At 36.4% G+C, this 27,793-nt stretch overlaps 3 protein-coding genes across 3 annotated transcripts in view; all 3 read left to right on the top strand.

The window, feature by feature from the left end:
- Positions 1 to 3,310, top strand: part of LOC130681279 (bromodomain adjacent to zinc finger domain protein 2B-like) — a 13,209-nt gene extending 9,899 nt beyond the window's left edge. Inside the window, exons 6-8 of the mRNA XM_057493918.1 lie at positions 262 to 336; positions 1,138 to 1,277; positions 3,150 to 3,310. Coding sequence (XP_057349901.1) covers positions 262 to 336; positions 1,138 to 1,277; positions 3,150 to 3,310 — 376 coding nt within the window. The remainder of the gene's footprint in view (positions 1 to 261; positions 337 to 1,137; positions 1,278 to 3,149) is intronic.
- On the top strand, positions 573 to 15,834 carry LOC130681278 (bromodomain adjacent to zinc finger domain protein 2B-like). The gene is made up of 6 exons (XM_057493917.1): positions 573 to 1,354; positions 8,120 to 8,264; positions 12,319 to 12,903; positions 13,080 to 13,235; positions 13,621 to 13,781; positions 15,730 to 15,834. The coding sequence occupies exons 2-6, from the start codon at positions 8,177 to 8,179 to the stop codon at positions 15,832 to 15,834; spliced, it is 1,095 nt and encodes a 364-aa protein (XP_057349900.1). The 5' UTR covers positions 573 to 1,354; positions 8,120 to 8,176.
- LOC130681370 (bromodomain adjacent to zinc finger domain protein 2B-like) lies at positions 15,576 to 27,793 on the top strand. Its single transcript, XM_057494346.1, has 5 exons — positions 15,576 to 18,342; positions 18,730 to 18,865; positions 26,797 to 26,933; positions 27,208 to 27,351; positions 27,637 to 27,793. Exons 1-5 carry the CDS (start codon positions 18,038 to 18,040, stop codon positions 27,740 to 27,742), a joined length of 828 nt encoding a protein of 275 aa, XP_057350329.1. The 5' UTR covers positions 15,576 to 18,037; the 3' UTR covers positions 27,743 to 27,793.

Here is a 27,793-nt window from a genome sequence, read left to right as displayed (position 1 = left end):
TTGTTACTTTTAGTTCTTTTCCTTTCTAGGAAACGGATCAATCTGTATATTTCAGAGCCATGCATTTCTACCATTGGTGGACATACTAAGTCTTCTGTATATCTCTTAGCTGTGATACTGTATTGATATAATTTTTCACTTGTTTTCGCTACTCATTGACATCACTTTTAGTTAGCAAGAAATGGCAACAGTTTACTCACCATGTTAACATATTGCATAATGGATTAATTTCTGTCTTCTAATAAACTTTTGCATTGACAGTGAAATTGACAAGAACACTGATTATATGTCAAACTTGAGGAGAGATAAATGGATGGTAGAAGGTAAACTCAGCAAGTAAGTCCTGTTTTATTAAAGTTAGTATACTGTTTCCCATTGTACAAATTCCCCAGTAAAACATAAATTCCAAACACAGAATTTAAAGTTTATTATGTGTAAGAAATAAAAAAAGGTAAAGCTTAATTAAGATGAATTAAGAAATTAATAAAACCTAGGATGAGAGTCTGCAGTGGACAAAAGTTGTAATTAGAGTCATTGAACATCTTATGCTTCAGACTTAGAAAAAAGTCAGTTTACATTTTTGCTCCCAAAGAAGTCAAGCAATCACGTTTTCTAAGATTGTTGTTGGCTATCAAGTTAGTTTTGTCATAAGTAGAATCTGTTTAGAACTGCCACTTTTAAAAATTGCTTTCTAATTAAAGTTTGCTTTCATAGAGTCTAAAATATCCAAATGTATTCAGAATTAAAGCTTAATTAGTTTCCCGCCAGGAAATATAATGCTGAAATTACTCAATTTCTATGTAAGAGGAGATTTCTTTGTATAATTTGAACAGAAATTTTTTCAGTCTGAAAGCATGGGATCAGGAATTATCATTGGTCATTGCTAGAGTTAATTTTTTCAGCTAAGTTTTATTTTTAAAATATATTCTAATTCCAGAGAGATCCAGAATAATTCTTAAAAGTCAATATATTCTGTAATTTCTGGAAACATATTTCTTAAATTTCTTTAATTCTAATTTTATTGCCATTGACTTAATACTCACCGTAAGGCATTTTTGCTTAAAACTCACGTTATTTTCTCTAAAATATATGAAGAGAAGGTTTTCTTGTACATCCTAATTTTGTTACATTTTAAAGGCTCCGAATCATTTATGCTAAGAAAGCAGGCAAGAGAGACACTTCAGGTGGCATCGATCTTGGAGAAGAGCAGCACGCGTCGGCCACCCCCACAGCAGGATACAAGCGAAGAAGGAAGGGCGGCGACAGTGACGCTGATGGCAACGAGGAGGAGGAGGAGGAGGAGGAAGACAAGGAAGACAGAAAAGGAAAGAAAACTGATGTCTGTGAAGATGAGGTAATCAAGTTTAGGTAGATTTTATTACTTGACAAAGATAACATAACATACTGAAAACAGAATTTGGGGGTCAGGTGGATTTGGGTTTGAATTCCATTTTGACACTTACTTGCCTCAGTTTCTTCATCTGAAAACTGAATATTTATAACAATCACCTCGTAAAGTTTTTTGTGATGGTTTAATAATTGCCCACACATGGGATGGGCTTACACTGAATAAACAAAGGCAAGTTTTTCTTTTTATAGAACATATTGAGAGTTCTTCAAAGAACCATGTAGATTCTTAATTTCAGTTATCCTCTTTCATTCTGGTAAAATCCTAGCTTATATGTGTACAATACTTCATGCCTTGAAAGTATTGTCACATTTAGTGAAACTGATGTATTTCTCAAGCATCATCAGTTTATTATGTGCCTCGCTCTGGGCACTTTTGATCAAAGATGAGTAAGGTACCGAAAGTCCTTTCTCAACTTGCAGTCTCATTGAGGAAGATTTGCCGTAAGAAAATGTAATGTACTACATGTTAACTGCTTTGCCGGTGGTATCTACTCTGTGCTAGGCAGGCGGAAAGGAAGGGCATTGAACCTTTATGAGGAATAGGTCCTCAACGAAGGCTTTCTGGGCCCACTGGCTGAGGCTAAAAGGTGGGCTGAATGTTAACCTGGGGAAGAACCCGTAGAGAAGTGCTCGGGCAAAAAGCACAGCATAAACGGACGTAGGAATCTGAAACCACGATGCGCCTTAAGTGACTGACAAGTGCTTCATTGTTATTAGAGAGCCTCCTAGCAACAACTGTGAACTAGGATTTACACTTTTTTGGTAGGAGGAAGCCATTGCTTCCTCTTTGTAAGTGACAGAATGACAGAGTCACACTTGCTTTTTTTAGTGGCTCCCTATGGCAGCTCCATGGAAAATAGAAGTAGATTTGGGGTAGGGCAAGATCAGAGGTGGGAAGGTCGGTCAGGAGATGTTGCAAGAGTTTAATGAGTTGTAGGGTCCCAAACGAGCCCGATGGTAGTTGGGAAGAAGGAGGAAACGATTTCAGTAAATACTTAGGGAGAAGAATGAGTAGTATTTGAACTGGTAGGTTGATGGAAGGGTAGGATTGATGCCCGACCATCTGGTTTGGGAGGCTGCGTGGTATTCTTGCCATTAACTGAGTTAGAGAAATCAGGAGGAACAGAATAAATAGATGATAGAGGAGGAGGGGAGTGCAGATCAGATAGTGGAAGACAAGAAACGATGGTGGGTTCATTTTGGACATGTTACGGTTGAGGTGCCTTTGCAGCAGTTCTGCAGTAAGTTGGATATAAGAATCTGAAGCCTAAAGATGAGTTCAGTCATGAACATATAGATCTGGAAGTTATTCACACAGACAGTAGTTTAAAATCATGAGGTGGGTGATTTCTGTACAGGGTGATTGGTTTAGGGAACATAGCAGTAGACTGAAGTTGGAACCCCAGGGGATGTCAACATTTCAGAAGATCCCGTAGGGCTTCTTGTTGAAGAAGGAGCAGTCGTAGAGGTAGGAGGTGTCTGTAATGGTTCAAGGATCTCTGAGGCCATCACCAGAGTCAGTGACTCACTAGGAAGACTCACACATCAGAATCAGAGAGAAAAGACGTGTGAGCCACAGCCCAGAGGAAACCAGACCCACACTGTTAAGAGTCTTTTCCCAGTGGAGTCACACAGGATGGGCTTCAGTCTCCTAGGAATGAGTTATGACAAGTATAAAACTCCCAGGAGAAAGACAGGTGTTCAGTATACACCCCATTGTTAGCCCAGTTGGGTTCCAGTGAGCCAGTCTATCAGCGTGGGAGGAAACCCTGTGAAATCCAAGTTCCCAGACACCAGCCAGGGACCAGCCTTGTACGCGGGCCTTTCAAATAGAGCAGTCAGACCTGCAATGTCAGCTCTTTTCTACCCATGTAGTAGTAGCAAAAATCAAGAAAACTGAACATTTCAAAGGAGGGAGTGATAAACAATGTTAACGTAGCAGGAGTCTAGTGTGATGAGGATCGAAAGTGTCTGTGGGATCGGGCAAGGCAGAGGTCACTGGGGACCAGTGGCAGCACAGTCGTTAGTCGGGTCAGAGCAGGAGCTGGGTGGCGAAGGATCGAGCACCATAGAAGGTGAGGAGGTGAGATGACTTCTGTAAGCATTGTGCCTCAGAGGAAAAGGTGGTTCCTAAAGGGGACAGACAACCAAGGGTTACTCAGATGTGAAAGGCTAAATATGATTTCGGGTTGAAGGGAGTCAGTAAGAGAGGGGGTTGAAGATATAAAGAAAATAATCAATGGGGCAAGGTAGATAAACTCTACTAAAATTTGTTACTACTTATTTAAATATCATTAATGTCTCTTAACCACATATATCATTTAAAGTGACTTTTTAATTGAATTATAGGTAGATTATAGGGTTTCATTGAGTAAAATCCTGGCAAATGTATATGTTGTTAATGTGAGAAAACAGTTTAAAAACTTTTTAAGATAATAATTTTAGGACCTAACAAGTCAAAATAACATTTCTTTTAAGTGATTTTAGAGTTATCTGTTATGATGAAGAACTGGTAGCCACTTATCAATTGCCTTAAAAAATTTAACTATTTAATGAGCCCAATGATAGGATAGATACATTATTCCTCAAAAAGTAGGTTTAGATTCTTGATTAAAGTTTGGGGAGAGTGCCAGGAATTAAAACTCCCTAGAAGATGCATTTCAGGGAGCCTTTCCGTTGAGACCCGTGTGATCGCTCTCTGTTAGAAGGTCCTGCCCTTGACTAAGTCCATCCCCCTTTGTCTCAAAGATGATTCCCTCTTCTCCACACTCCTCATTCCTTCAGCACATGGAGTCTGTATACCTAAACCTTAGAATTGTGTTGAAACCTACGTGAGCTCTAACTTCACAAGTTGGCCTGGTAACAGGTTATGTGGATGATCGAACTTTGACACATAGGGACATACAGTGGCCTCTCTTTTGGTTGGGAAATCATGGAGAACCACGGCAGAGATGAGTTCTTTGTGCTTAGTCTCCTTGCCTTTCTCTCTGACCTTTTAAGTTCTACACATCTCTTAAAATTATAAGGACTATTAGTCAAAACTCCTTTGCTTTAAACAAACCTTAGTAGACACTTTACTTCCTTTTCATCTTAGGGAGAGTCTTAGAAACAGCACTAAGTTTATTTGACTGATACATAGTTACTTTGATGTCTTTTGCAAGTATTTTTTATTACTGTTGCTTGAATTGTATTTTTGTGTAAGCATATTATCAAACATTTGCCCTGCGAGTCAAAAGATCACTTTAGAACCATACAGACATGTAATTATGTAATTATCTATTTGAGGGTCATTGGGCCTGTTCTCTTTTAAGACTTCTTTCCTGAAGTAGAAATTGTGTTACTGTTAGCACAAACAGTATGCCTAAATGCCTCTGTAACTTGCTCCCCTAAACTGGATGAGAAGTAGATAAACGATAGCTTATACTAAAGCTTCTTTCCATTTCCTTTTGTTGGGGAGATAACTACTCATCCAGAAATACCTGCTCATGAGTCGTTGGTGGCAGTGTGGCTTTTTAAAAATGCTTCTAGAAAATGAGCACCGGAAACAAATTTTACTTTTTTAAACCTAAGAGGTACCTGCATTTTCTAGATACAATTTTCAGAAAGAGGGAAAGTAACCAGTTTGCACACTGTGTGCCTGGAAGTTTGCTGGTTACTTTCAGATCTGTTCTCCTCGGCCCTCACAGATGCCCCCATGTTACAGGAAATGTTGTTATCAATCTACAGGTAAGGAAATAGTCTTAGAAGAGTTAAGTAGTTTGCCCATAGGAAGTAGCGTGGCTACGATACAAAGAAAAGACATGTGCCTTTTACTTTATGCTTTCCCTCTAAAACATATAATTTGGTGGTTGTTTTCCTATATTCATTTTCTAGAATGAAAAATTTCATGTAATCACCAGTAAAGTACCACTTACGAAATTAGTATTATATATCGTAGGGATTATTTTTCTTATAAAAGCTCAATGTGTTCAAAATATAACTTACCTTCTTTGCCCTAAAAATGACTCCAGTGAGTCACTGGTACCAAATGAATGGTACCAGTAGTTTTGCAGTCTCCCAGATTTAAACTCTTACCATAATTTACTACTTCCTTTGTCTCCCTCACCCCTCTCTGCCTCATACCCATGAGTGGCCATGACTTAACATTTCTAATTAGGTAATACTCTCTTACGTCCATTTGCTTTTCTCCGTTTCTGTTTCTTTTACCTATGTAAGTCCCACATTCTCCGTCCCTCTTGAGTCACTGCAGTGGAATACTAACCAGATTTGACAATGTTCATCCTTTCCCTGCTCCAGGCCATCTTAGGACTATTGCCGTATTATCTTTGTAAGCGTAGTTCTCACGTTTAACCTCCCTCAAAGGATCACGTTATTGACCATGGTCAAGCATTTATAGCTCTAGATCGTTTAACCCTGAACTCATCCTTGCCTCATCTCCTGTCTTACCTCTTCGTGTACCTTTCATGTCAAGATACATCAGACTCTTTCTGGAATGCCCTGCGCTTTCTCTGATTGATCGAATCCGAACCATTCTTCGGTAGCTAATTAAGACACAACTTCTTCCATGTAGCCTCTCTCGGTAAAGATTCCCACTAAAAGTAATCTCACCCTCTCCTGAACTCCATGACTCTTAAATCTCTACCTCTTTTGGGGTCCCTATGGCTTCCTCTGTGTAGTGGTTTTTATTTCCATAGTGTGATGTGCATGTGTCTCCCTACCAGATTATTAGTTTACAAAGAACCAAGAGCTGAGGCTTACTCATTCCCATAGGGCCTATCCTAGTGCTTTGCATAAAGGAGGCCTTCATTAAATACCCACAGATTGATTGAATAAATCTTAAAACTTTAAATGATACTGTATTTTGTCATGTATAGGATGAAGGTGACCAAGCAGCAAGTGTTGAAGAGCTAGAAAGACAGATTGAAAAGCTGAGTAAAGTAAGCAGTTTTCAGATTATAGCTTACATCATTTTTGCAGTGTTTTAAAAATCCACCTTGTATGGGATTCCTTTTTTGTGACTGCTAAATAAAAGCAAGCTTCTTGTAAGTAATTAAAATGGAGAGCTCCAGAAACATTCTCACAATTAAACCGTAAAAGTTTCTTGCCAATGTTAAAGTCCTCCCTCTTAAGACATGGTACTAACTTAATCAAGAGCTATATTCTTTAGCTCTTTATTTAAATACAAAATATCAATAAATGCATGGTTTTATTTCTTGGAATTCATAACTTTTAAAATTCAGTCAGATTTCATGTTAATAGTTTCAGCATCCTGTGTTTTATTTATTTTATTTATTTATTTATTTATTTTTTTCTAGATAATTATTTTTTATTGAAGGGTAGTTGACACACAGTATTACATTACATTAGTTTCAGGTGTACAACATAGTGATTCCACATTTATATACATGACAATTCTAGGTACCAGCTATCACCATACCAAGCTGTTACAATATCTTGACTATATTCATTATATCCCGGTTACTTATTATTTTACCATTGGAAGTGTGTACTTTTTTTTTTTTTTTTTTGTGAGGGCATCTCTCATATTTATTGATCAAATGGTTGTTAACAACAATAAAATTCTGTATAGGGGAGTCAATGCTCAATGCACAATCATTAATCCACTCCAAGCCTAATTTTCGTCAGTCTCCAATCTTCTGAGGCATAACAAACAAGTTCTTACATGGAGAACAAATTCTTACATTGTGAATTAAGTTCTTACATGGTGAACAGTACAAGGGCAGCCATCACAGAAACCTTCAGTTTTGCTCATGCATTATGAACTATGAACAGTCAGTTCAAATAGGAATACTCATTTGATTTTTATACTTGATTTATATGTGGATACCACATTTCTCTCTTTATTATTATTATTTTTAATAAAATGCTGAAGTGGTAGGTAGATACAAGATAAAGGTAGAAAACATAGTTTAGTGTTGTAAGAGAGCAAATGTGGATGATCAGGTGTGTGCCTGTAGACTATGTGTTAATCCAAGGTAGACGAGGGCAATAAAACATCCACGTATGCAGAAGATTTCTCTCAGAACAGGGGGGGTGAGGTTCTAAGCCTCACCTCTGTTGATCCCCAATTTCTCACCTGTCCTGTGTTTTATTTTACATTAGTGTACTTGTGGGTTTTATTTGCACTGGATCTATAGACTGTATATGTATGTACTTCTCATGTAAAACTGAATTTCAGTAGCATTAGTGAAGTATTTCAGGATTAGTATTATGAGATATCTGCATTTTATGTCATTAGATTCATCACACAGTTATTCCAAAATTTAGTCATATGCTGCCTAAGGTCTGCAGCATGAGTATAAAAATAGGCAAATACAGGTATATGTGAGTATTATTTGTTACACACTGTAATCATTAGAATTGAGCCAATTGTCTTTGGCTCAGTGAAACACTTGATCACATTGTTTATTACCAAATATAAGACATGCTTTACGATAAGATATCTAATAAAACAAAACGTTTTTTAATCCTTGGCAACAAAAATATTCTAATTACCCTCAAAGTAATTTCTGTCTTTACAACTGTTACTGGAACTGAAGTCAGACGTGTGATATCAGTTCTTTTGCTGCCTTTCTTCAATAGTGAAATCTAGCTGCTCTAAAGCCATGATAAGTATAAAGTCACTTAAATATCAATTTTGAAAGCACTTAACACCCATAGCATAATTGTATGCATCATTTTTTAACAGCAACAGAGTCAGTACAGAAGGGAGCTCTTCGATGCGTCTCACTCTTTACGTTCAGTGATGTTTGGCCAGGATCGTTACAGACGTCGGTATTGGATTTTTCCCCAGTGTGGGGGGATTTTTGTAGAAGGCATGGAGAGCGCTGCAGGTAGGAGCCATTAATCTGTTACAAAGTAATATAACAAACCATACGTTTTAAAACCCTGTTACTCCTTCGATATATTGTGTGCTTCCAGAATCAAATGTGCATTGTGGATAAACATTGTAAAACCTTGTTTTTCATTTCTTTTGAACTCATAATGCCCCTTTCACTGATAAATATTCCTTTCCAGTCCATGATTTTTCTTCTTCTGCACTTTCTGACATCCACCCATTTAGTGGACACAGATCTTTACCTGTATTGTACTGTGTAGCTGCTGCTCCATTTCTCTTCCTTCGCACTGTCAAATTTTCCAACATGTGCTTTACTCTTTAACCTTTGCAGCAACCATCCATCCTGACGGTAGCCCTGGAGGTAAACTGCTTAAATCTAAGACCCTTAGCATAAGACTCATTCATCTTGAAGTCTTGTATGTGTTTGAAATTTGTGATTACCTTCTTCTCCATTAAACTTCTTACTTTCTTAAGTATTATCACACATCCTTCATATTCTACCTTTAGACTCTGCTTTTCTGGCTCCGTTTCTGTTAAATTAACTAGCGCGGTACACAGTGCATTTATAGGCCCGGTAAACTGTCTTGAATTGAATGTTTCAGAATACTATGTCTGGGCATTTTCAAATGCTTAGATTCTGATGGGGCCACAGCGTCAAGTCAGTGCTTACATGTAGCCATTGCCCGAGGGTGGTGTAGGGAGGCGAAAACTTCTTTCAGCTCGTTTTTTTTGAATACGCAGTATGTGTCGGGCATTTCTGGGCACTGGATGTTCAAAGATAAACAAAACATTAGTCCATGCCATCCATGTAGATGTTTAACAGTCCAATGTAAAGAAGGGACTGATTAATCACATAGGTGTCTAGAACAGGTACTATACAACAATGTAAGTACCCTTGGGGCACAAAGGACGGTTAATAATAATTGAAAATGGTTTAGAATAGTGGCTGGCATGTAAATATTGTTGGCCTATAACAAGCAGAGTTACTCTTCTGCACAGTCATTTATTTCTTGTGAGTCAAAGAATATGAAGAATGGGTATAAAATCGTATATTGGAATGATGCGTGAAAGTCATGGTCTGCCTTCCCAGGGTAAAAGTTGCTGATAGAGATAGAATCAGGGAGGGCACTTAGAGGCTTCAGTTGTGTTTATTTTTAAAGATTGATATGAATGGGTCAGAATGTTAGTTAAACAGGAGAGTGTAGTGAGTTCTTTTTTTAACTGATTGCTTAAAATATTTAAACATAAAAATATTTTAAAGCATGGAAAACATAAACTAAGTAACTAATAAGTCAATAAGTAAGTGGGACTGTCATACTAATAAGCCCCTGAACAGCAACAGAAAACATGAACAGAATGAAAAGGCAATCTACTAAATGGGAAAAAATATATGCAAATCTTATATCTGATAAAGGCCTGTTATCCAAAGTATATAAAGAACTCAAAAGCAAATATGACTCAATAGCAAAATAAACAATCTAAAGATCTCAGTGGACATTTTCCCAAAGAAGACACACAGATGGCCACAAGTACCTGAAAAGAGGCTCGACATCATTAACTGTCAGGGAAATGCAAACTACATTAGATATCGCCTCATCCTGTTAGAGTGGTTCTTATCAAAAAGACAAGAAATAAGTGTTGGTGAGGATGTGGAGAGAAGGGAGCTCTTGGGTACTGTTGCAGGGAATGTAAATTGTTGCGGCCACTATTGGAAACAGTATAGAGGTTCCTCAGAAAAGTTAGAACTAGCATATGACCCAGCACTTTCACTTGTGGGTACTTATCCAAACAAATGAAAATGGAAACTCAAATCAGTATCTGCATCCCCGTGTTCATTGCAGCACTATTTGCAATAGCCAAGATAGGGGACCAATCTAAGTGTCTGTTGAAGCATAGTAAGGGCTGGAAAGAACAGGGGATTGTGTGAAATTGGTGAAAGAAAAACTATCTAAAAAATCTCTGTGTACTTAACATCCTTATAAACTTCCAAGATTTTAAAAATAATTTTTACATTTTAATGAGAGGTTTAACTGTCTATAAGTAAGAATTTGGATATTAAAGTTAACGACCCCATGAATAGGCTATTAAAATGTATCACCTCTGAAATCCCCTACTAGTCTCAGACCTAGTGTGGTTAGTTGATCTGTTTGTTTTTGGATATATGAAAGTGATTTTTGAGATACTAGTTCTCAGAATAAATCAAGCACAAATATTAGTACTTCCTTGCTAGCTAGTAACTTGTACAAAATTAAGGAAATTTGCGAGCTTTGGACATATGAAATAAATTATGATAATCCATATAAGAATATTATGCAGCTGATTGAAGGAAAATGTGATACAGTTCTATGTATCATCATGGAAAGCAATCTAAGGTATATAGTGAAAATAGTAAAGTCATCCTTTTATTTCATCATCCAAAAAGTATTTATTGAGCCCCAGTTTCATAGCAGCCACCATGTTAGGTAGCTGGGATCCTGTTAAAGCAATATAAACATTGCTCTGCCTTTAAGTAACGTTTGTTGAGTTAAATTGTAGTGTGTGGGATGGGGTATGGAATGAAATATTTTAAAATTAGCAGGTTAATGTGTATAATGGTAAATTCTGCAAAAGAAGCATATAGGATGATGATATTCTAAGGTGAATAATAAGATGGGGACCCTACTTGAAATAGAGTAGTCAGGGAAAACCTTTGTGAATAGGTGATACTTAATCTGAAACATTGAAGGGTAAGGAGCCAGTCAACAAAACAGGATTTCAGGCAGAGGAACACCCAGTGCAAAGGCCCCAAGAAAGGACATAACTTACCATGTTTGAGAAGCTGAAAAAAGGGAGAAAGGTGAGCAAGGTTAGCAAGGACAAGAGTGGTTTTCAGGAACCAGATCATACAGTGTTGGAGGCCTTGCTTAGGCATTTGAATTTTATCCAAATAAAAATGTTGCAGAATACAGTAGCATCCCATTTATGTAACAGCACAAACTAATAGTCATATGCATGCATGTAAGATTTCCCAAAGGATGTATGGACACGATTGATTAAGCAGTTACATCTGAAGATTAGAAATAGGAACTGAGGGAGTAGGGCAGGAAAGGGTTACATTAGCCTCTTATTACTGAATATTTTACTGTGAACATACATCGTTTTTCAAATTAAATAAAGTAGGTTTATATTTTTCTAACACTTCTTATCAATTATTATTAAAACACTGGTAAAAAATATGGACAAGAAGTTCACTAAGGAGAAATACCTATTATCCTACAGAAAAATATCCAGTCTTATTAATGATCAGAAAAAAATAGAGTTTAGATTCTCACCTCCCGGATATTTCCAAAGACAAAAGTTATTGATAGTCTTCAGTTTCATTTTAAGGTGTAGGCAAACAGATGCCCTCGTGTAAGTATGATTGTATATTGATCTAGACTTTCTGGAGGGCAATTTGACAATATGTTTCAAAAACTCTGAAAAGTAATATCTTAGGACTCAGTTTTTTTCTGGAAATGTATCCTAAGGAAGTAAATCAGGAGAAAAAAAATCCAAACACAGATCTAAGATCATTCATCATTTCTAGCATTGTTTCTACTAATGAATAATCGGACCCTATTAATAACTATCAATAGAAGGTTGATTTTTTATGATATATTCCACTGAATATAGTAATTACAATTTAAGGCGTATATATATATTTATTGACACATCAGAATAATTAAAGAGTATTATTCAGTAAAACGTACAGGTTGGAAATCTGTAAAATAGGATTTCATGTGTGCATAGAGAATTCCTGGAAAAATTAATACAAAAATGTTAGCAGTAATTTGTATATTATGGCTTTTAATATTTTTTATTATTGTAATTTTTTGTGGTTAGTTACAAAATTACAAAATTTTTTCCAGTGAGCGTAACAAGCTAGTGTATAAAAGAAAAAAAATGAAGAGTATTAAGTAAGCTAGAGAAATTTGTTAAAGTATTTATGCATATGATTTGATAAATAGCAGTAAATATAGTATGGTTTGATCTAGAGGAACTGATCTTCGTAATGCTTTTGGATTTTGTAGGGCTGAAAGAAATTGCAAAAGAAAGAAAAAAACGAAAAAAAGCAGAAAGCATCCAGACCAAAGAAATATTTGATACTTCTGACGACACTTTAAATTGTTCAAATCCGGATCATTGTGAGCAAAAGGAAGATCCTAACGAAAAAGATAACACAAATCTAATTCTTCAGAATCCTGGCTCTTTTTCCAAACTAAGCAAGCTTTTAGAAGTAGCTAAGGTGCCTCCTGAGTCAGATGTAACGACCCCCAAACCAAAGAGCGGTGCAGATGGGTGCGCACTGCCTCACCAGAACCGTGGGAGACACTCACCGGGCAGCATGCAGCCAACGGTGACACAGAACAGCGTGGAAGGGACAGACTCGAATCTGGTCAGTACCGGTTCAGGTGGTGCAGGCAAGGTCTACAGTCCTCTCCCCAGGGACCAGTTGTTACTGCCAAGAACACCTTGGGAGGACGCTTCCCTTACCCAAGCCGATGCGCCAGCTGCTTCTTCACCAACTCCTCGGGCCCAGCCGCCCTCTAAGTCACCTGCAGCTCTTGAAGTAGCCAAACCAGTAGATTATCCTAGTCCAAAGCCTATTCCAGAAGGTGGGTACCTTGAGAGGGTTTGCTGTAGCCACTTACTATATTGTATTGTTACAGATCTCTATATTATAGCTGAATCTTTGATGTTTTTATATAGTTATAAATTTTTTCATTTGTAGCATGCCATTAATTCATATTCTGAATATCTGTAAATGCCCTACATGTTTATCTTGGCTTAGAAATGCAGTTTGGCTGGTGGAGAATTACTGACCCAGAGCATTTAAAAGCTTTGCTCAAAGTGCTACATCCCAGAGGCATAAGAGAAAAGGCATTACAAAAACAAATTCAGAAACACCTGGATTACATCACTCAAGCCTGCATCGAGAATAAAGATGGTGGGCACCTAAAAGAGATTTATTTCTGCTCTCTTGCTTAGTTATGAGAATTAATTCTTTCATCTTAAAGCATATTTTAGTATGTGTTAATCTTAATTTATTACTAATAGGCTTTTTCTTTCCTATCTTGCCCAAAAACAACTTACATTTTCTTAAATTGGTACTACTTTTGATAGTTTGTTACAACCTGCAGACATACTGTTCTGTTTCTAAAGAAGAGTACTTACTGCTCCTTTTGCAAGAGTCAGCTGCCTTGCTTATTCACAAGTGAATTTGTGTGTGTTAAATGTACTTGTACGTGGTACCCCTGGAGTTTCATTCACATTCTGGAAGAAATCATTGAGAGATAAAGTGGATTTTAAAATAAATTTCCTTTCAAATATAGTTACCATTATTGAATTAAATGAAAATGAAGAAAACCCGGTAACTCGAGATATTGTGGAGAAGTGGTCAGTAGAAGAACAAGCAATGGAAGTGGATTTGAGGATTCTTCAACAGGTAGAAGATCTGGAAAGGAGAGTCGCATCAGCAAGTTTGCAAGTAAAGGTAAAATTGACTTGGAATAAAATCTGTTTTTAGAATAATGGGAGGTAACTGACATTTATTGTATGCCTGATACATGCCAGTTACTGCGCTAAATGTTCTCACTTTGATTAATTTCCCCCATCTTACAGGTAAGGAACAAGGCTCAGAGTAAGTAACCTGTCAGTGGTCATAATATAGTAAGTGGCTAAATGTGGGATCAAACCAGCTCTGTCCTCCCGAGTTCTTCTTATGAAATCCTGCCCACCTCCTCAGTGGCATGAAAAATACCATTTCTGGTCTGCAATTCTTCACCACAAGCAGGATTTCATAGTTTCAGCCACGATAAATGTAATGGCAAACTATTTCTGCAATGTTTCATATGTGCCTGGTAATTGTCTTGTATGCAAGCCACGTTATATAGCCATGTTATATGTTGAACTTTCACTCTATATGATTTAAAATTGCTAATTTAAAAACATTATGTTGTGGTACACATACTCACATCCTATGTATATATGTAAAGTTTTAATTATTTATTGACTGGGCATTACCATGTCACAGCCATGATTGAAACTGAAAGGACAACAAAAGAAAAGCTTCACCTTTGTGCAAAAATTTTTGGTTTTAAAAAGAATATAAATGTCTCTTCTCAATTGATAATGTGATGTCTCTGAGAATAAATGGATGGATGATGAATAAGCATGAGAGAGACACTTGAAAAGGCTTAGAAAATGTCGTTTCTGTGTAATTTGATTGAATATTTCATATTTCTCTCAGAATGTGAGAGTTACGCCATGATACTGTCCTACCAATGATTACAAATTAGCTGCATTAATTACTTTACTACTGGCATGCAGAAACTTTGGAGGATCTCATCTCAAAAAATGTCATTTTTCCAGAGCTAACAAAAAAATGTCCCTTTTTTCACCACAGACATAGTTACCCACTTAGGGAAACAAAAATTTATCATTTACTGAAATTGTGCTAGCCAACTATATGTATCCTCCTCCTGGTACTATAATACAATATAAAAATGCCTCACTTATCTGGCATCTTCAACAAATGAACTCTTTCTTCTACACAAGTTAATTTTCTGGAGAAATGAAAATTATTCTATTTAGTGCCATCATTTTTTAACATGTGTGTTGGATCGCTTAGGTTACCGTTCCCCTGCCTTTTTAAATTGAGAATAGTGAGTTTGATTTAAATTCTCTTGGTGACACCGGATCATCAGTATGAAGACCAATTATTGGGTAATGATTCCCTCAGGGACTGTGAAGAGGTTTTGCCCCTACAGTAATTTAAAAGGCCCTAGTGTGCTTTACGTTTTAAACGACTACATCTGCTTTCCATAGTCTGTCTTCGTCATCTCTCATGGTTGGTTGTTACTACTTGCTGGTTTGAGTTTGGTTGGTTCTACTCTCCCTGTTTTCCTCCCATGACCATCTGCCTCTGGTTTTAATTCGCCGGTTCTAGATGGCCGTTGGTTGGGAAAGCATATCATCAGCATTTTGAAATTGTATGTAAAGTCAGAGCGTGGGCCTAACGTTTTCCTGGCGACATACTGAGATCTTGGTTTATTGACCTTATCACATTACCGACTGCTTAGATGTTCTTGCCCATGTTCTCACCAGCTAAGATAAATGAAATTGGTTTTTTAACTGAGATGCTCTAACATCCTATTAATACAGTATTATGGGGTTATTATGGACTTTTTAAAGAAATGAATGGTAATTATATTAGTCTTGAGGAATCTTAAACAACAAGTGATGGAAATAACCACAAAACATTTTACCATCTATAAAAGATTTAATGATTTTTTTTCCTGAAAACTAAGTATTTATGTGGTTAGCCCTGGGAACTAGCCATTGTGAAGACACATTAAGCAGGTGGCCTTGGTACTACTTAGATGCATTCATTTCTATTTTCAATATTGCTGATAATACGGAAATTCTGTTTTATATTGTAGGAAAATCTGCAAGAATCTAGTCCTGATTCTGTAGAAAGCCGAATTACTCTACTAGCTCCTGTAAACACAGTTCCTGTGTCTCTCTTTCAGTTTTCTCTTTTGTAAGCTGATTACTTCCTTCAGCCATCGGTCCAGTGAAATGGTTTCCAGGCGCACGATTCTCTTCTGATTAAACGGCAGTGTCTATATTCTTAAAATGTACCACTCACTATACACAGAGATGCCTAATGTGTTCATGGGACTTTTACTTCCCTTAAACTGGCACTATACTTCTCTTCATGCCAATTTGTACTAGCTTTTTAACATCCAAACCATACCGTTGCTAAACTGAGTATGCATTATTAGAAAAAAAATCCTTCTGCGTCTTTCATTGTGCTTTTAAGTGTGTTGTATCACATCCAATATTTCTTTGATTGGTTGCTTAAACTTCAAAGCTGAAATTTACATTTATCATTGCTCTATTTTTATTAATTTCATTTGGGTATATTTTTCAGCATATGAAACTATTTTTATCACAGTCCTGTCATACAGAATATTAAACTTCCTTCCTAGTTTAAGTCACCTGCATATTTAATAGTTGAACCGAGCTGTTCACAAGTATATTAACATGACAAGCCAAATAAGAGAGAGCCCTTTGACAGTGGCAGTGAGGACCTTTTCTGAGGTGGCAAGCTGTGTCTGTCACAGGGCTTTGCAGACAATTTTCAACCATCCACCTTCTCAAAATCTAATCCAGTCCTCATTTTCTTGTCTTTTGCTTGCAAAAGTCAAGATGTGTTACATTTATAGGATTCCCTTGATTTAGCAATTTCAGATCCCTTTCAAAATACGGGACTGAGGTTCATTTGTTATGGCATATACGATGCAGTAATGTTTTGTATGTACCTTTTATAAATTCATCCATACTTTCTAATAATGAATATTCTCTTGAGGTAAAGAGGAAGAATTCTGATATATAAGAAAAATAATTCTCTCTAAAGAGATTTAATAAAAAGGATCATGTTCATTCTACTTTTTACTTAATATGCTTTTACAAAGTACCTATTGTACATCAGAGTGGACACCACAAAATTGAATAAAATGTGGTTTCTGCCCTCAGAAAGCATTCCGTACAATAGGGCAACAATACGTGTATACAGCCCTGCAGAATCTAGTAACGGATTGTGAAGATGTAGAAAGTGATTCATGAATTTAGGACAGGAATACACTGATTGTGGTGAACATAGGGGAAAGATCAAGGAAGATTGCCTGTAGAAGTCCAGATGGAACTTGAGAAGATGGAGAAGCTTTTGACAGAGAACAAGGAGTGCTACTAGGAAGAGTTAATAACTGGGCAGAGCACCAGGATCAGGAAGCTCAGGACATGTTTGGGGTGTGTGGCAAGTCATGGAATTTGATTGCAGTGTTGGATGCCTGAATGGGAAGATGAGCGAAAGAGTGAGATTGAGGTACTTGAATGTCATGGTAAAACTGGACTTTACTGAACATTAGGAACTCTGAAGGGTTTTGAGCTAAAGGATCATTGTAAGCAAGCTGAATTATAAGACATTCATTTATTCAATCAGCGTATATTTTGAGTGTCTAATATTTGCCTTCCCACTGCTGGAGATGAAATGAGTAAAAGTAGACATGGTCCGGTGCCCTCAGGGAATTTAGAAGTAGAAAGATATTAATTAAATAATCACAGCAGTATCAGATTGTGACTGCCACAGGTATGGAATATCACATGGTTCTGTGAGAGTCTGTAAGAGGGAGGCTTCCCTCCTAAAAGCGGTCAGGGAAGGGTTCCCTGAAGAAATAAATTCTCACGTGAGGGCCACAGGATGAGTGGAGTCAGTAACTAGGGGCAGAGGAGAGGGGAAAAGCTCTGCGGGCAAATGTAGCAGCTTCTGCAGAGCTCCTGAGGCCAGGATGGGCAGTGCAAGGGCCTGCGCAGGAGGAGTGGCGGAAGGAATGAAAATGAACAGGAGGCACAAAGTCCCTGCTGTCGAGAGATTCCCATTTAAAGTGGGCCCGTGAGAGAACCAGCAGTTGGTGTGAAGTCCCTCGGAATACTTGGCTGATCTCCACTCTACCTCTCATAACACCAAAAGTTGTTAAATTTTCTTCTTCAAACTTCTCTTACAACTTTCTAATAATTTTCTTCCTTATTTTTACCTAGCATTAGGAAACACAAGGTAAAAACTTGTAGTAATGATCCTTGAGCTCTGTTGGCGTCGGCTGCTGTATTATAAGTAAAGGTAACTCACCCGTCAGGCATTTTAAGAGGAAACCATGCTAACATTACTCTCTTGATATATAGGGTTGGATGTGTCCAGAACCGGCATCAGAAAGGGAGGACTTGGTCTATTTTGAACATAAGTCATTTTCTAACTTGTGCAAGGAGCACGATGGAGAATTTACTGACGCAGAAGAAAGCAGTGCACATGCACTAGAGCGGAAGAGCGACAACCCCCTAGATATAGCTGTAAGCAGGCTGTCTGAGTTGGAGCGAAACATTGAAAGGAGGTATCTGAAGAGCCCCTTAAGTACCACCATTCAGATCAAACTGGATAATGTGGGCACAGTTACTGGCCCTGCTCCTGCACCATCCACTAGTGGTGATGATGACGGGTAGGTTATTGAAATTAACTTGAAAAATTATTGTGCTTCTTTGCTAATTGGAGCCTATTTTCTATTGCCTGTTATCTATGTATCTTCTTGTATATCTGTGATCCACATGGATCATGCTATTTGCATGGTGCTTTGTAAAAAATGTTTTTTCTCTTGTTATGTGTGTTGATAATCCTGCGAAGTGATCTTACATTTACCTGATTGTGACTAAGCTTTGAGGCACGTAGCCACAGTCTGTGCACTACATCAAATTTAGTTGCTTAAACCTTATACTTATCGGCTGTTACATGTTTCATCATCACTTGGCTTTCAGTGTGATGACTGTTTCAGATTCGGTAACCGTAAGTGTGGACATGGCCTACTTAATTTTTCTGTATTTCAATGCAGAATTGAAGAGGATATTGTTCCCGGTCTCAGGGTGTGGCGATGGGCATTATCAGAAGCTCGCAGTGCTGCCCAGGTGGCTCTGTGCATTCAGCAGTTACAGAAATCCATAGCATGGGAAAAATCCATTATGAAAGCTGTAAGTGTTTTTATTTAAGAAATACTGCAACTAATTTACACTGGCCTGTTTTTTTCCCAACCTCCAGATTTTTCTTAATTCTACATTTCTTACTGTCAGAATAATGTATGCTGTACCTGAGTTTTCTTAGTTCCTAAATGCTGTACGGTTTGATACTTTCCTCCTTGTTGTGAGCTTTTTGAAGTACTCTATCAAATGTGTTTATCTTTAATCGCGATTCTCCCTCCTTTAGATATTGTTTATAATTTACTGAAGTTGTCTTCTGTGTTCAGTCAGCATAATAGTTAATTATGTTGTTAATCTAATCATAATAGTTTTTAATGTAAATATTCTGAAGTTGTTAATCCAAATATTCTTTTGCTTCTGTAAACATGGCAGTTGCTAGCATTACCTGTAGTATACATTCATTGCATCCCTAAAATGTTCCTTATGTTTTTATCAATTTTAATTTTTTTAATGCTAAGAAATTCTTAGATAATAAACAAAATAAGCAGAGAGCTCTTACTTTAACCAATATCATGTATTTGACATCAGATGCAGTTCACATGAAAAGTAGATCTTCTAAGTCTTTTCTCTAATAATTCAAAAATTTTTTTCATCTTCTGTGTTTGAGCCCAGTTAGTCACTATCATGTAGTGACCCCTGTTTTGTACCAGACACCAAATATATGTGTTAAATCATGTCTGTGTCCCTTTTGTCTCTTATCACATAGAGAAATATTTATTATTCGTAGACTTTTGTGAATTGCTTTACCATTTGCTTTTAAATTATAGATTAGCTTTAACATTCAAACATTTGACATTTGTCTGCATGAATGACTGGAAGTAAGATTACTCAACAATAGTCATTCCCCAAAGAAAAGAAGTGAGCCTTAAATAATTTAGCACTCTTTCCTTCATTCTCATCTCTGTGCTTATATTACGGAAGGCCTTATTCATTCTATAGAAATAAATTCGGTTTCTTCTGTATTTTTTCAGTTCTTCCTAAAATGTCCACAGAATAGTGAATCTGCAGTTTTCACAATGTCCTCAAATTTTGGTCTTTCCCCATGTAGACTAGAATTCACCATGAGTTTTAAGACAGTGTCCAGTTTATCTTGTAGCATTTTTTACCAGGTAAAATTTTTTCTTGTAAAAACTATTAAAATCAGTTTTAAAGTCACTTTAGACAAATGTGTTTGGTGGAGTCTAGGCTATAATGATCCAAAAATATTGAATTCCTACAACACAATTAAATTTAAATGGTTGTTTTACTCATCCACCAAGAGAATCATCACAATGTGGTCAGTTTTGTTATAACCTTTACACAAAAAACAAAACTGGTACCAAAAGCTGACTATTTGTAGTAGACTTTCTTCCTACAATTTACAGAATTTTTTCTGTTTTTGGAAATTCATAACCTTTTCCAGATTATTAATATGCATTTCTCATTAACACCATCTCTCATAATTCTCTTTTTAATGTTCAATAATACAGTATTTGCTGTGAAACTACCTTAAAAAGAAGGCAGAGTTTCATGGTCAGGATGAATGAGTGCATTGTAACCTTTAGTTAGATGTAACAGTGCCCGTAATAATCCTCGTAAGTCCTAGCAGAATGTTTAAGTGCTCAATGCCTTTAGAAGTACCCATTTGCCAGACACCAGCCTTACCAAGAAGGAGCTGGCATAATTTGCCTCTAGATAATTTTCTGTCCAGGGTGTTCTTCATATTGTTGCTAATAATAAACAGTAGGCAACATCTACTATTTTTTACTGTAGCAGCAAAGGAATTAAAACCAATATTAATACGTTTGCTCTAACATATTGTGAGCTCTTTACTGTGATTTTTCAAAAGTGATATGAGCTTGCTATCTGTCACCCTTTCCTAATAAGTGTCAGAAAATAATTTTATTTTTAAATGAAAAATGTGCGAAGTAAAACAGACTTCATGGTATTTTTAGTATATTTAGAAAACAATTAACTTAATATTCATGAATTAAATCTGTTGTTAGAGGGGTTGAAATATAATCTTCCAAATGTTTTGCAGTGAGTATTTTTACAATAGAACGTGTAATGATGTAACTCAGTTTTGGAGAAATAATACCATATTTAGTGGTATGGTATTAGGAAGTGTCATAAAATAAAACTGTTGGAACATTAAACTGCAGCTTTTGCTCTTAGTACACATGCCAATTTTAGTATGACACATGTATCTCATATAGTTGGTAGGTATTTACTAAATTGAATAGTTTTCTATTTGCCATTTTGGTAAGATTCTTAAGCTATCATTAGTGTACATACTGTGTTATATAAGACTATTTAGACTTTGTGGATTAAGACTTAGTGTATTGAAGTTAAGTTTGAATAGTTAAGCTATTTTGCTTATAAGAATCTATGAACACGTAACTTTCAATTCGTATAAATAACTTATAGTTTAAGTCTTTTCATTATTTGAAAATACTGGTTGCAGGATATTCTCTACTGTGACGGAGTATAAACGAAGTGTCAAAATATATAATGTTAGTATTTACCATTTTTTTAAAGGCATCTTGAAAGTTTTGACTGTCCAAGTTCCCTCCTTTCCCTTTGTGAAACTTGTTATACAGGATATGTATGCATGGGAAAAAGCATTGCCTTTACAGATTTTAAAGTTCTTAATGGTATTAGAAATTTGTCAAGAGAGAAAATTTATTTTTATTTCTGGAAAATCTATGACTTCTTAAATTATTTGGTTTAATTTTTATATAAGTTTTTTTCCCTTAGAAATCATTTTGTAGGGTCCATTTTCTGCATTTGTGTCATCTGTTTGATTTGGGTTGATTTTCCCAAGTTTCCTGGGTTGGACATGTTTGATTTTTTAATCAATCACAAATGGGTGGACAATTTTAGTCAAAATATAGGAATATCCTTTTATTACACATACTTCTGATACTAATACAAGTTTCCTAATTTTGATCTTGAAAATTACTCTAACTCATTTCTTTCTTAGGAGATCATGAGGATGCTAAGATAAGGAAAAAATGAAATGTATTAAAAAATTACATACCCTGTATTTAAAGCCATTCATTGCTTTATGGGCTCTAATGTCATGTTAATTATTTCCTATGTTAATGTGTACATGCTTTGAAAGTGTGTACAGGCATTCAGCCTCTAGCTTTGTTCTTTGCAGTGTACCTGAAATGTGCACTTACCCCAACTAAACTGCTCACCCCGTCATGTGGTCCCTATCTGTGTAACGAGAGATACATAGATGTGTATGGCTACTGTATATTTGTTAGCAAGCAGAATGTTGATTACTAATATGAATTAGGAATTGTGGTGTGTTTAATATCCCAATAACTGTTCTTCATAATAGTATTGATTTTAAATGATTTTTCATGTTTTATAGTACTGCCAGGTCTGTTGAAAGGGCGATAATGAAGAACTGCTCCTCCTTTGTGATGGCTGTGACAAGGGCTGTCATACGTACTGCCATAGACCTGAGATTACAGCTATACCAGGATATACAGATATACAGGACACTGGCAGTATCCATGTGGTATAGCTGTAATCTTAGGTCTATGGCAGTACATATGACGGCCCTTGTCACACATAAGAGGGATCGGAAACTGAACCTTTTAATGGCCAGATCAAAATAGAGTTACAGAGTTTTGTGAGGATTTTTTTGAGATAGAATTCACATAAAATTCACTTTTTAGGTGTGCAATTCAGTGGTTTTTAATATATTCAGTTATATATGATCACCACTATTTAACTCCAGAACATTTTCATGACCGTAAAAAAGTTTCCTTGTACCCATTAGTTGTCACTCTCCCCTTCTCCCTCAGCCTTTGGCAACCACTACTCTACCTTCTAGCTCCACGGATTTCCCTCTGCTGGTCATTATATATAAACGGAATCATAAAATAGTTTGCCTTTTGTATCTGCCTTCCCTTAGCACAGTAGTTTCAAGTGCTAAAGGGAATGGTCTGGAAAGGAAAAGAGGCAATGGGCAGGTGGGTGTTTGGGACTGAGTTATGGAAAGGTAGTTGCCAGTAGTGATGAGGTCAGGCGAGTAAACAGGGAGAAGAGTGCCTGACGGAGGGGACATCTAGTAAAGAGTCTGGCCCTCAGTTCATGCTGCCCCTTACACCTCTTACTCCTTACTTTATAACTCGGCCAACTCATTTTTTGCTATATTATCATATTGCTTTAACCAATAGGTATGAGCCTTCACACTTCTAATTTAAATGTGACTGGCAAGAGACTTAAAATGTATATGCTTATTATCAGACTGCGTTCATACAAAAACCCCTCTCTCGGTGCCATGCTCAGTCCCCCACCCTAAGCCAGTTCCCGTGTTGTGCCTCAGATCCCGCCCCCTTGTTCTCTTCACCTGCATCAGCATCTCGTCCTCCCCTGGGTTCTTCTCCTTAGCTTCACTTCTCCTGCATCCACTTCCCGCATTTCTCTCCTTTCCTTTACAGAATAACTCCTGCTGGACAGCTTTGTTCTGATTCTCTCGGACTTCTCTTCTCCAAGTCGCTCTGGGACTCTTTCTAGTCAGATTCTCACCTTCACAGCTTCTCTGAAAGTGCTCCTATCGTGGCCATTCGTCAGTCTGGGGATCAGTGCTTAGGCCTCACCTGACCCACCCATCAGTTCCAGAGCACACCCTCCTTGCAACCCTGTGTTCACTTGGCTTCTAGTACCATACTTGGTTTTCTTTCTGCCTTTGCTCCTTTTCAGTTTCCTGTGCTGGTTTTCTTACCTTCTTGATCGATAAGCATTGGAGTGCTTTCTTAGCTTCAGGGTTATCATCTGTAAAGTGGGATAGCATCTGCCTGGCGGGGTTTGTAAAGATCAAATAAGTTCACAAGTGTAAATATTTTTATGAATTTAAAGTTCTGTGACACATTTATATTAATGTGTATGGTATTTTAGACTGTTTTACAGAATAGCAGAGGGTCTCACGTGGCATCATATTTACTAAGTTGCTTTCTTATTACGTGATCATCTTTGTCATCTATAGTCAACTATAGTTTAATAATAACCTTTATTGGTTGTACATGAATTATCTTTTAGTTTAGTCACAGTGAAGCTATAGAAAGTTTCTCTAATACTTTATGAATTACTAACAAATTAGGGTTTTAAGTCCTGGGGTATCATCTGGTAGGCTATAGGAGATTTCTGTTCCAATAAATTTGGTTAAATAATATTCTGGCTATCTCTCATTCAGGGTATAGACCAGGAGATGTAAAGATCTATAACCTCATTCCAGCCCTTCTATGTAAATACAGCTTTCTGAGCCTCTTCCCTCTTCTTAGTTTTTTAAATGTAGTGAATTAGATGTTATATTTCTTGTAGCAATGAGAAAATAAACATTCTATTTTGATTTATAAGGATTTTTAAAGTTAAATTTTAGAAATATCTTCCTAGTTAATTCATGGTTATTTACAAATTTTTATGCTGTATACCTTGTACTCCAATGGCTATTTCTATACACATTATTGTGGTTAAGTATTTTTATCCTGTGTGTATGTGCATATTAATGCCAAGATATATACATAGAATCAAAAAGCCTTATGTGTGTATGTATACGTATTTATACACACTCACAGAGACACACACACACAAGAAGTTTCAAAGTCCAATGCCTATGAAAGCCACACAAATAACACAGAAGAGTTGAGACTATGGCAGACAGGGAAGTCATGCCCCCATTTAAGTGTCAGTCATCACTCAACTCCTGCCAATTGTTGTCATGTAGACATGTAGGTCCAGTGTTCTAGGATCTGCCAATATTTCAAGATTATGGATCTTTATGCATGTCCTCACAAATGTTAAATGTTGGCAACAAATTCAGAACTTTTACAAGCATTATGAGCCAAACATAGTAACAACACATGCTGTGGGCTGTTTACGGTCTGTGAGCCACCGCTTTACAACTTCTGATACATAAATGTACAAAAACAAATATGCGATGGTATGTACAATCTGATAGGTCCTGCTTAAGACATACTGAAGGTCCTCTGTGCATTCTAACAAGGTAGAAAGGGTGCAAGGGAAATATCTCTGTCTAATAAAGTAATCAGGTAACTGAATAAAAGCTTGTTTTTAAAAGTGTATGTGCACAATCTAATGAAGTAGTCTGACAAGTATCAATAATTAAAGAAACAAAAAGAGACTTTATTACCATTTTGTAACAAAAGTCTTTGGATTCTGTGGTTTAAATTTCACATTTTCTTACTGTGAGTATTGTTAGAAAATGATCTCAAGTAACATCTTAGTTCAAATAGGAACTAGAAGCGTTAGCCCATTGTTCATGAAATGTTCTTTTTATGTAAGACAACTATTCAGTCTTACTTAATCTTAATTAAATGGACATTTTCCTCATTATATATTCAGCATTCTCTTCTCTTTTTTTTATGATTTGGGGGTTCTAAAAGCTCAGTATAATATGAAAACTCAATCGGATTTTATTGAGTAAAGATTAATAAACTAAATGGAGAAGAGACTTAGTAAAACATTTTAATTATTTCCATCAGTGCAAGAGGTAGTGATTCTTTGATATGATATGGGAAAGGTGTTAGATTTATAGTTTGCCTTATTTTAATCCATTAAAATAACTCCTTAATTATGCATTTAACATCCCAATAGAGTACCAAATAATTGTAATTGCTTAAAAGCAGTTTTTAAAAAATGTTGCTAAGAGAATCATGAAATCCTCAAGGAAATTGTTACGAAATACTCTAAAGTAATGTTTTCCGCCAAGTTCAGTTCAAGAATATAGGCAACATTTAATTAGGGCTAGACTGAATATCTAACTCCACATTCTAAGATTTTTATTTCAAGATTTCTTAACAGTCTGAGTAAGGAGTAAATAATTTTCTAGAAGAGGATAAACGCTGTTGTAGAGAATCAAAACACAAACCATATATTACCAGTGACCTTGCATATTTCTCTTCTTTGATCTATTATATTCATTGTAACTTTAATTCTCAAAATAGATGCTTATTTCCCAATTTCTAAATTGGGGGATGTTGGGAGGAGGCTGGGTACATTGTTACATCGATGTGCTGCCTACAAATTGTTAGACTGCATAAGGGCCACATTGGGATTCGTTTGTTTTTTTCCATATACTTTCAGAGCTAGAATGACCTTACCAACTGAGTGACTTATCTTCTTCTACAGATAAGCAAACAGAGCCTCACAGATATTTTTTTACAAAGTTCCATAGCTAATTACTGACAGAGCATAGCTGGCATTCATACACTTAAATTCCAAATATGATCTATTTTATGCTATTTCTTTACTGTTTTCCCCAAAAACATCTTTTTTTTTCTTCTCCTCATCTTTAATAACACTGCTTTGTTCACACCTGGGAACCACAAGTTTCTGGAACTCTCTTCTTAACAGCAAATGCTTTTCTGAAAAAAATAACAGTTTCCGGAAGATATGACCGTTTATAAAAGACTTTTTTTCCTATTTGACACTTCATGAGCCTTATTTCATGTTTCGGGTACCTTTTTAATAACCTCCTCAACTTTCTTATTAGTATTCTCTATATTTCTATGTATATTCACCTTTGTTCTTAATTATATTGTGCTCTAAAGGATAGTCTTTATATTCCTTCCATTAGTGACATTCAGTTCATTCAAAAGAATAGTATCTTTGATTCGTTCAAAGTCTAAAGGAAAACTGCTAAGTTCTGTAGCACCAAACATGGTGCCGTGAGACCAACATCTTCGAGTTTTAAGAATTCTTTAGAGTTTTCATGCATCATTAGATTTTAGCCTAGTATTATCAGAGATCAAATTCATAGATCTCTTGAAAATAATAGAACTATCAACTTTTTGGGTGAGAAAGAGTATTCTTTTTGTTTATTCTGTCAGATTTTCATAATTTAAAATAATAGAAGGGCTATAGAAAGTTATTTTCTTATACCTCATATATTATTTTTTTAATTAAAGGCAAGTTCACTGAAAAGGGGCCGCAAAAACAGAAAAAGGAAAATAGAGGAAAACACCTGCGGTACTGGAGTAAAACAAGAACGCTGTACTCGTGGAAAGAAACTGAAACAGGACAACTCTGACCCGACTCTTGGCAGGTATTCTTTCTGTTCCCCTGTCCTATATGTTCATAACACCCCACTGTATTTGTTTAAAGACCGTCCACCATATTAAAGGTGACTTTTTGACTGTGTAAATAGGAACTTTCCTATGTAATGTAAACTCTGTACTATAAGTAAACGTATCCTTTCATCTTTTTTTATGAATTAATTTGCATTGTCTTTGAAAGAGAATGAAAGCTAAACTTTTACTAAAGGTAGATAACTCTAAAGCATGAATATTGATTTCATACATTATTTTCTCTCGTACAAGCCTTACTAAAATGCAAACTCGTCTCAATAAAGACATGAAAAAAAGAAAAATAGAAGAAAACACCTTCACTAACTTACCAAACCAGGAAAGCTTTCATTCTGTAAAGAAAAGGAAGCAAGACCACTCTGACCTGACTCTTTCCAGGTATAATTTTTGTTCCCCTGTCCTATATATTCATAACATCCCATTGTATTTGTTTAGAAACCTTCCACCATACTAAAAGTGACTTTATGACCGTTTGTGTAAATAGGAATTTTCCTATGTAATGTCCACTCTGTACTATAAGTGTATTCTTTCATGTGTTTATTAATTTGCATTGTCTTTACTTGGAAGAGAATGAAAGCTCAACTTTTCCTAAAGGTAGATAACTAAAGCATGGATAGTGATTTCAAACTTTACTTTCTCTTGTACCCTTACTGAAATGGACAGTCATGAAGATGCACGGCCTTTTGTAGAACTGCCGGAGTGCAGCACACGGAGTCGTCTGCGTTTCCGCCTCAGGGATGGAAGACACGTTTTTATTAAAAGTGCGTAAGCAGCTTTATAATAACATGTCTGGTATCTGCGGGTCTCATCAACAAGAAAT

The sequence above is a fragment of the Manis pentadactyla genome, chromosome 16 (assembly GCF_030020395.1).
Source record: "Manis pentadactyla isolate mManPen7 chromosome 16, mManPen7.hap1, whole genome shotgun sequence".
Lineage (NCBI taxonomy): Eukaryota > Metazoa > Chordata > Mammalia > Pholidota > Manidae > Manis > Manis pentadactyla.
Note: the sequence above shows the minus strand (reverse complement) of the source record. Positions and strands in the feature narration are given on the sequence as shown.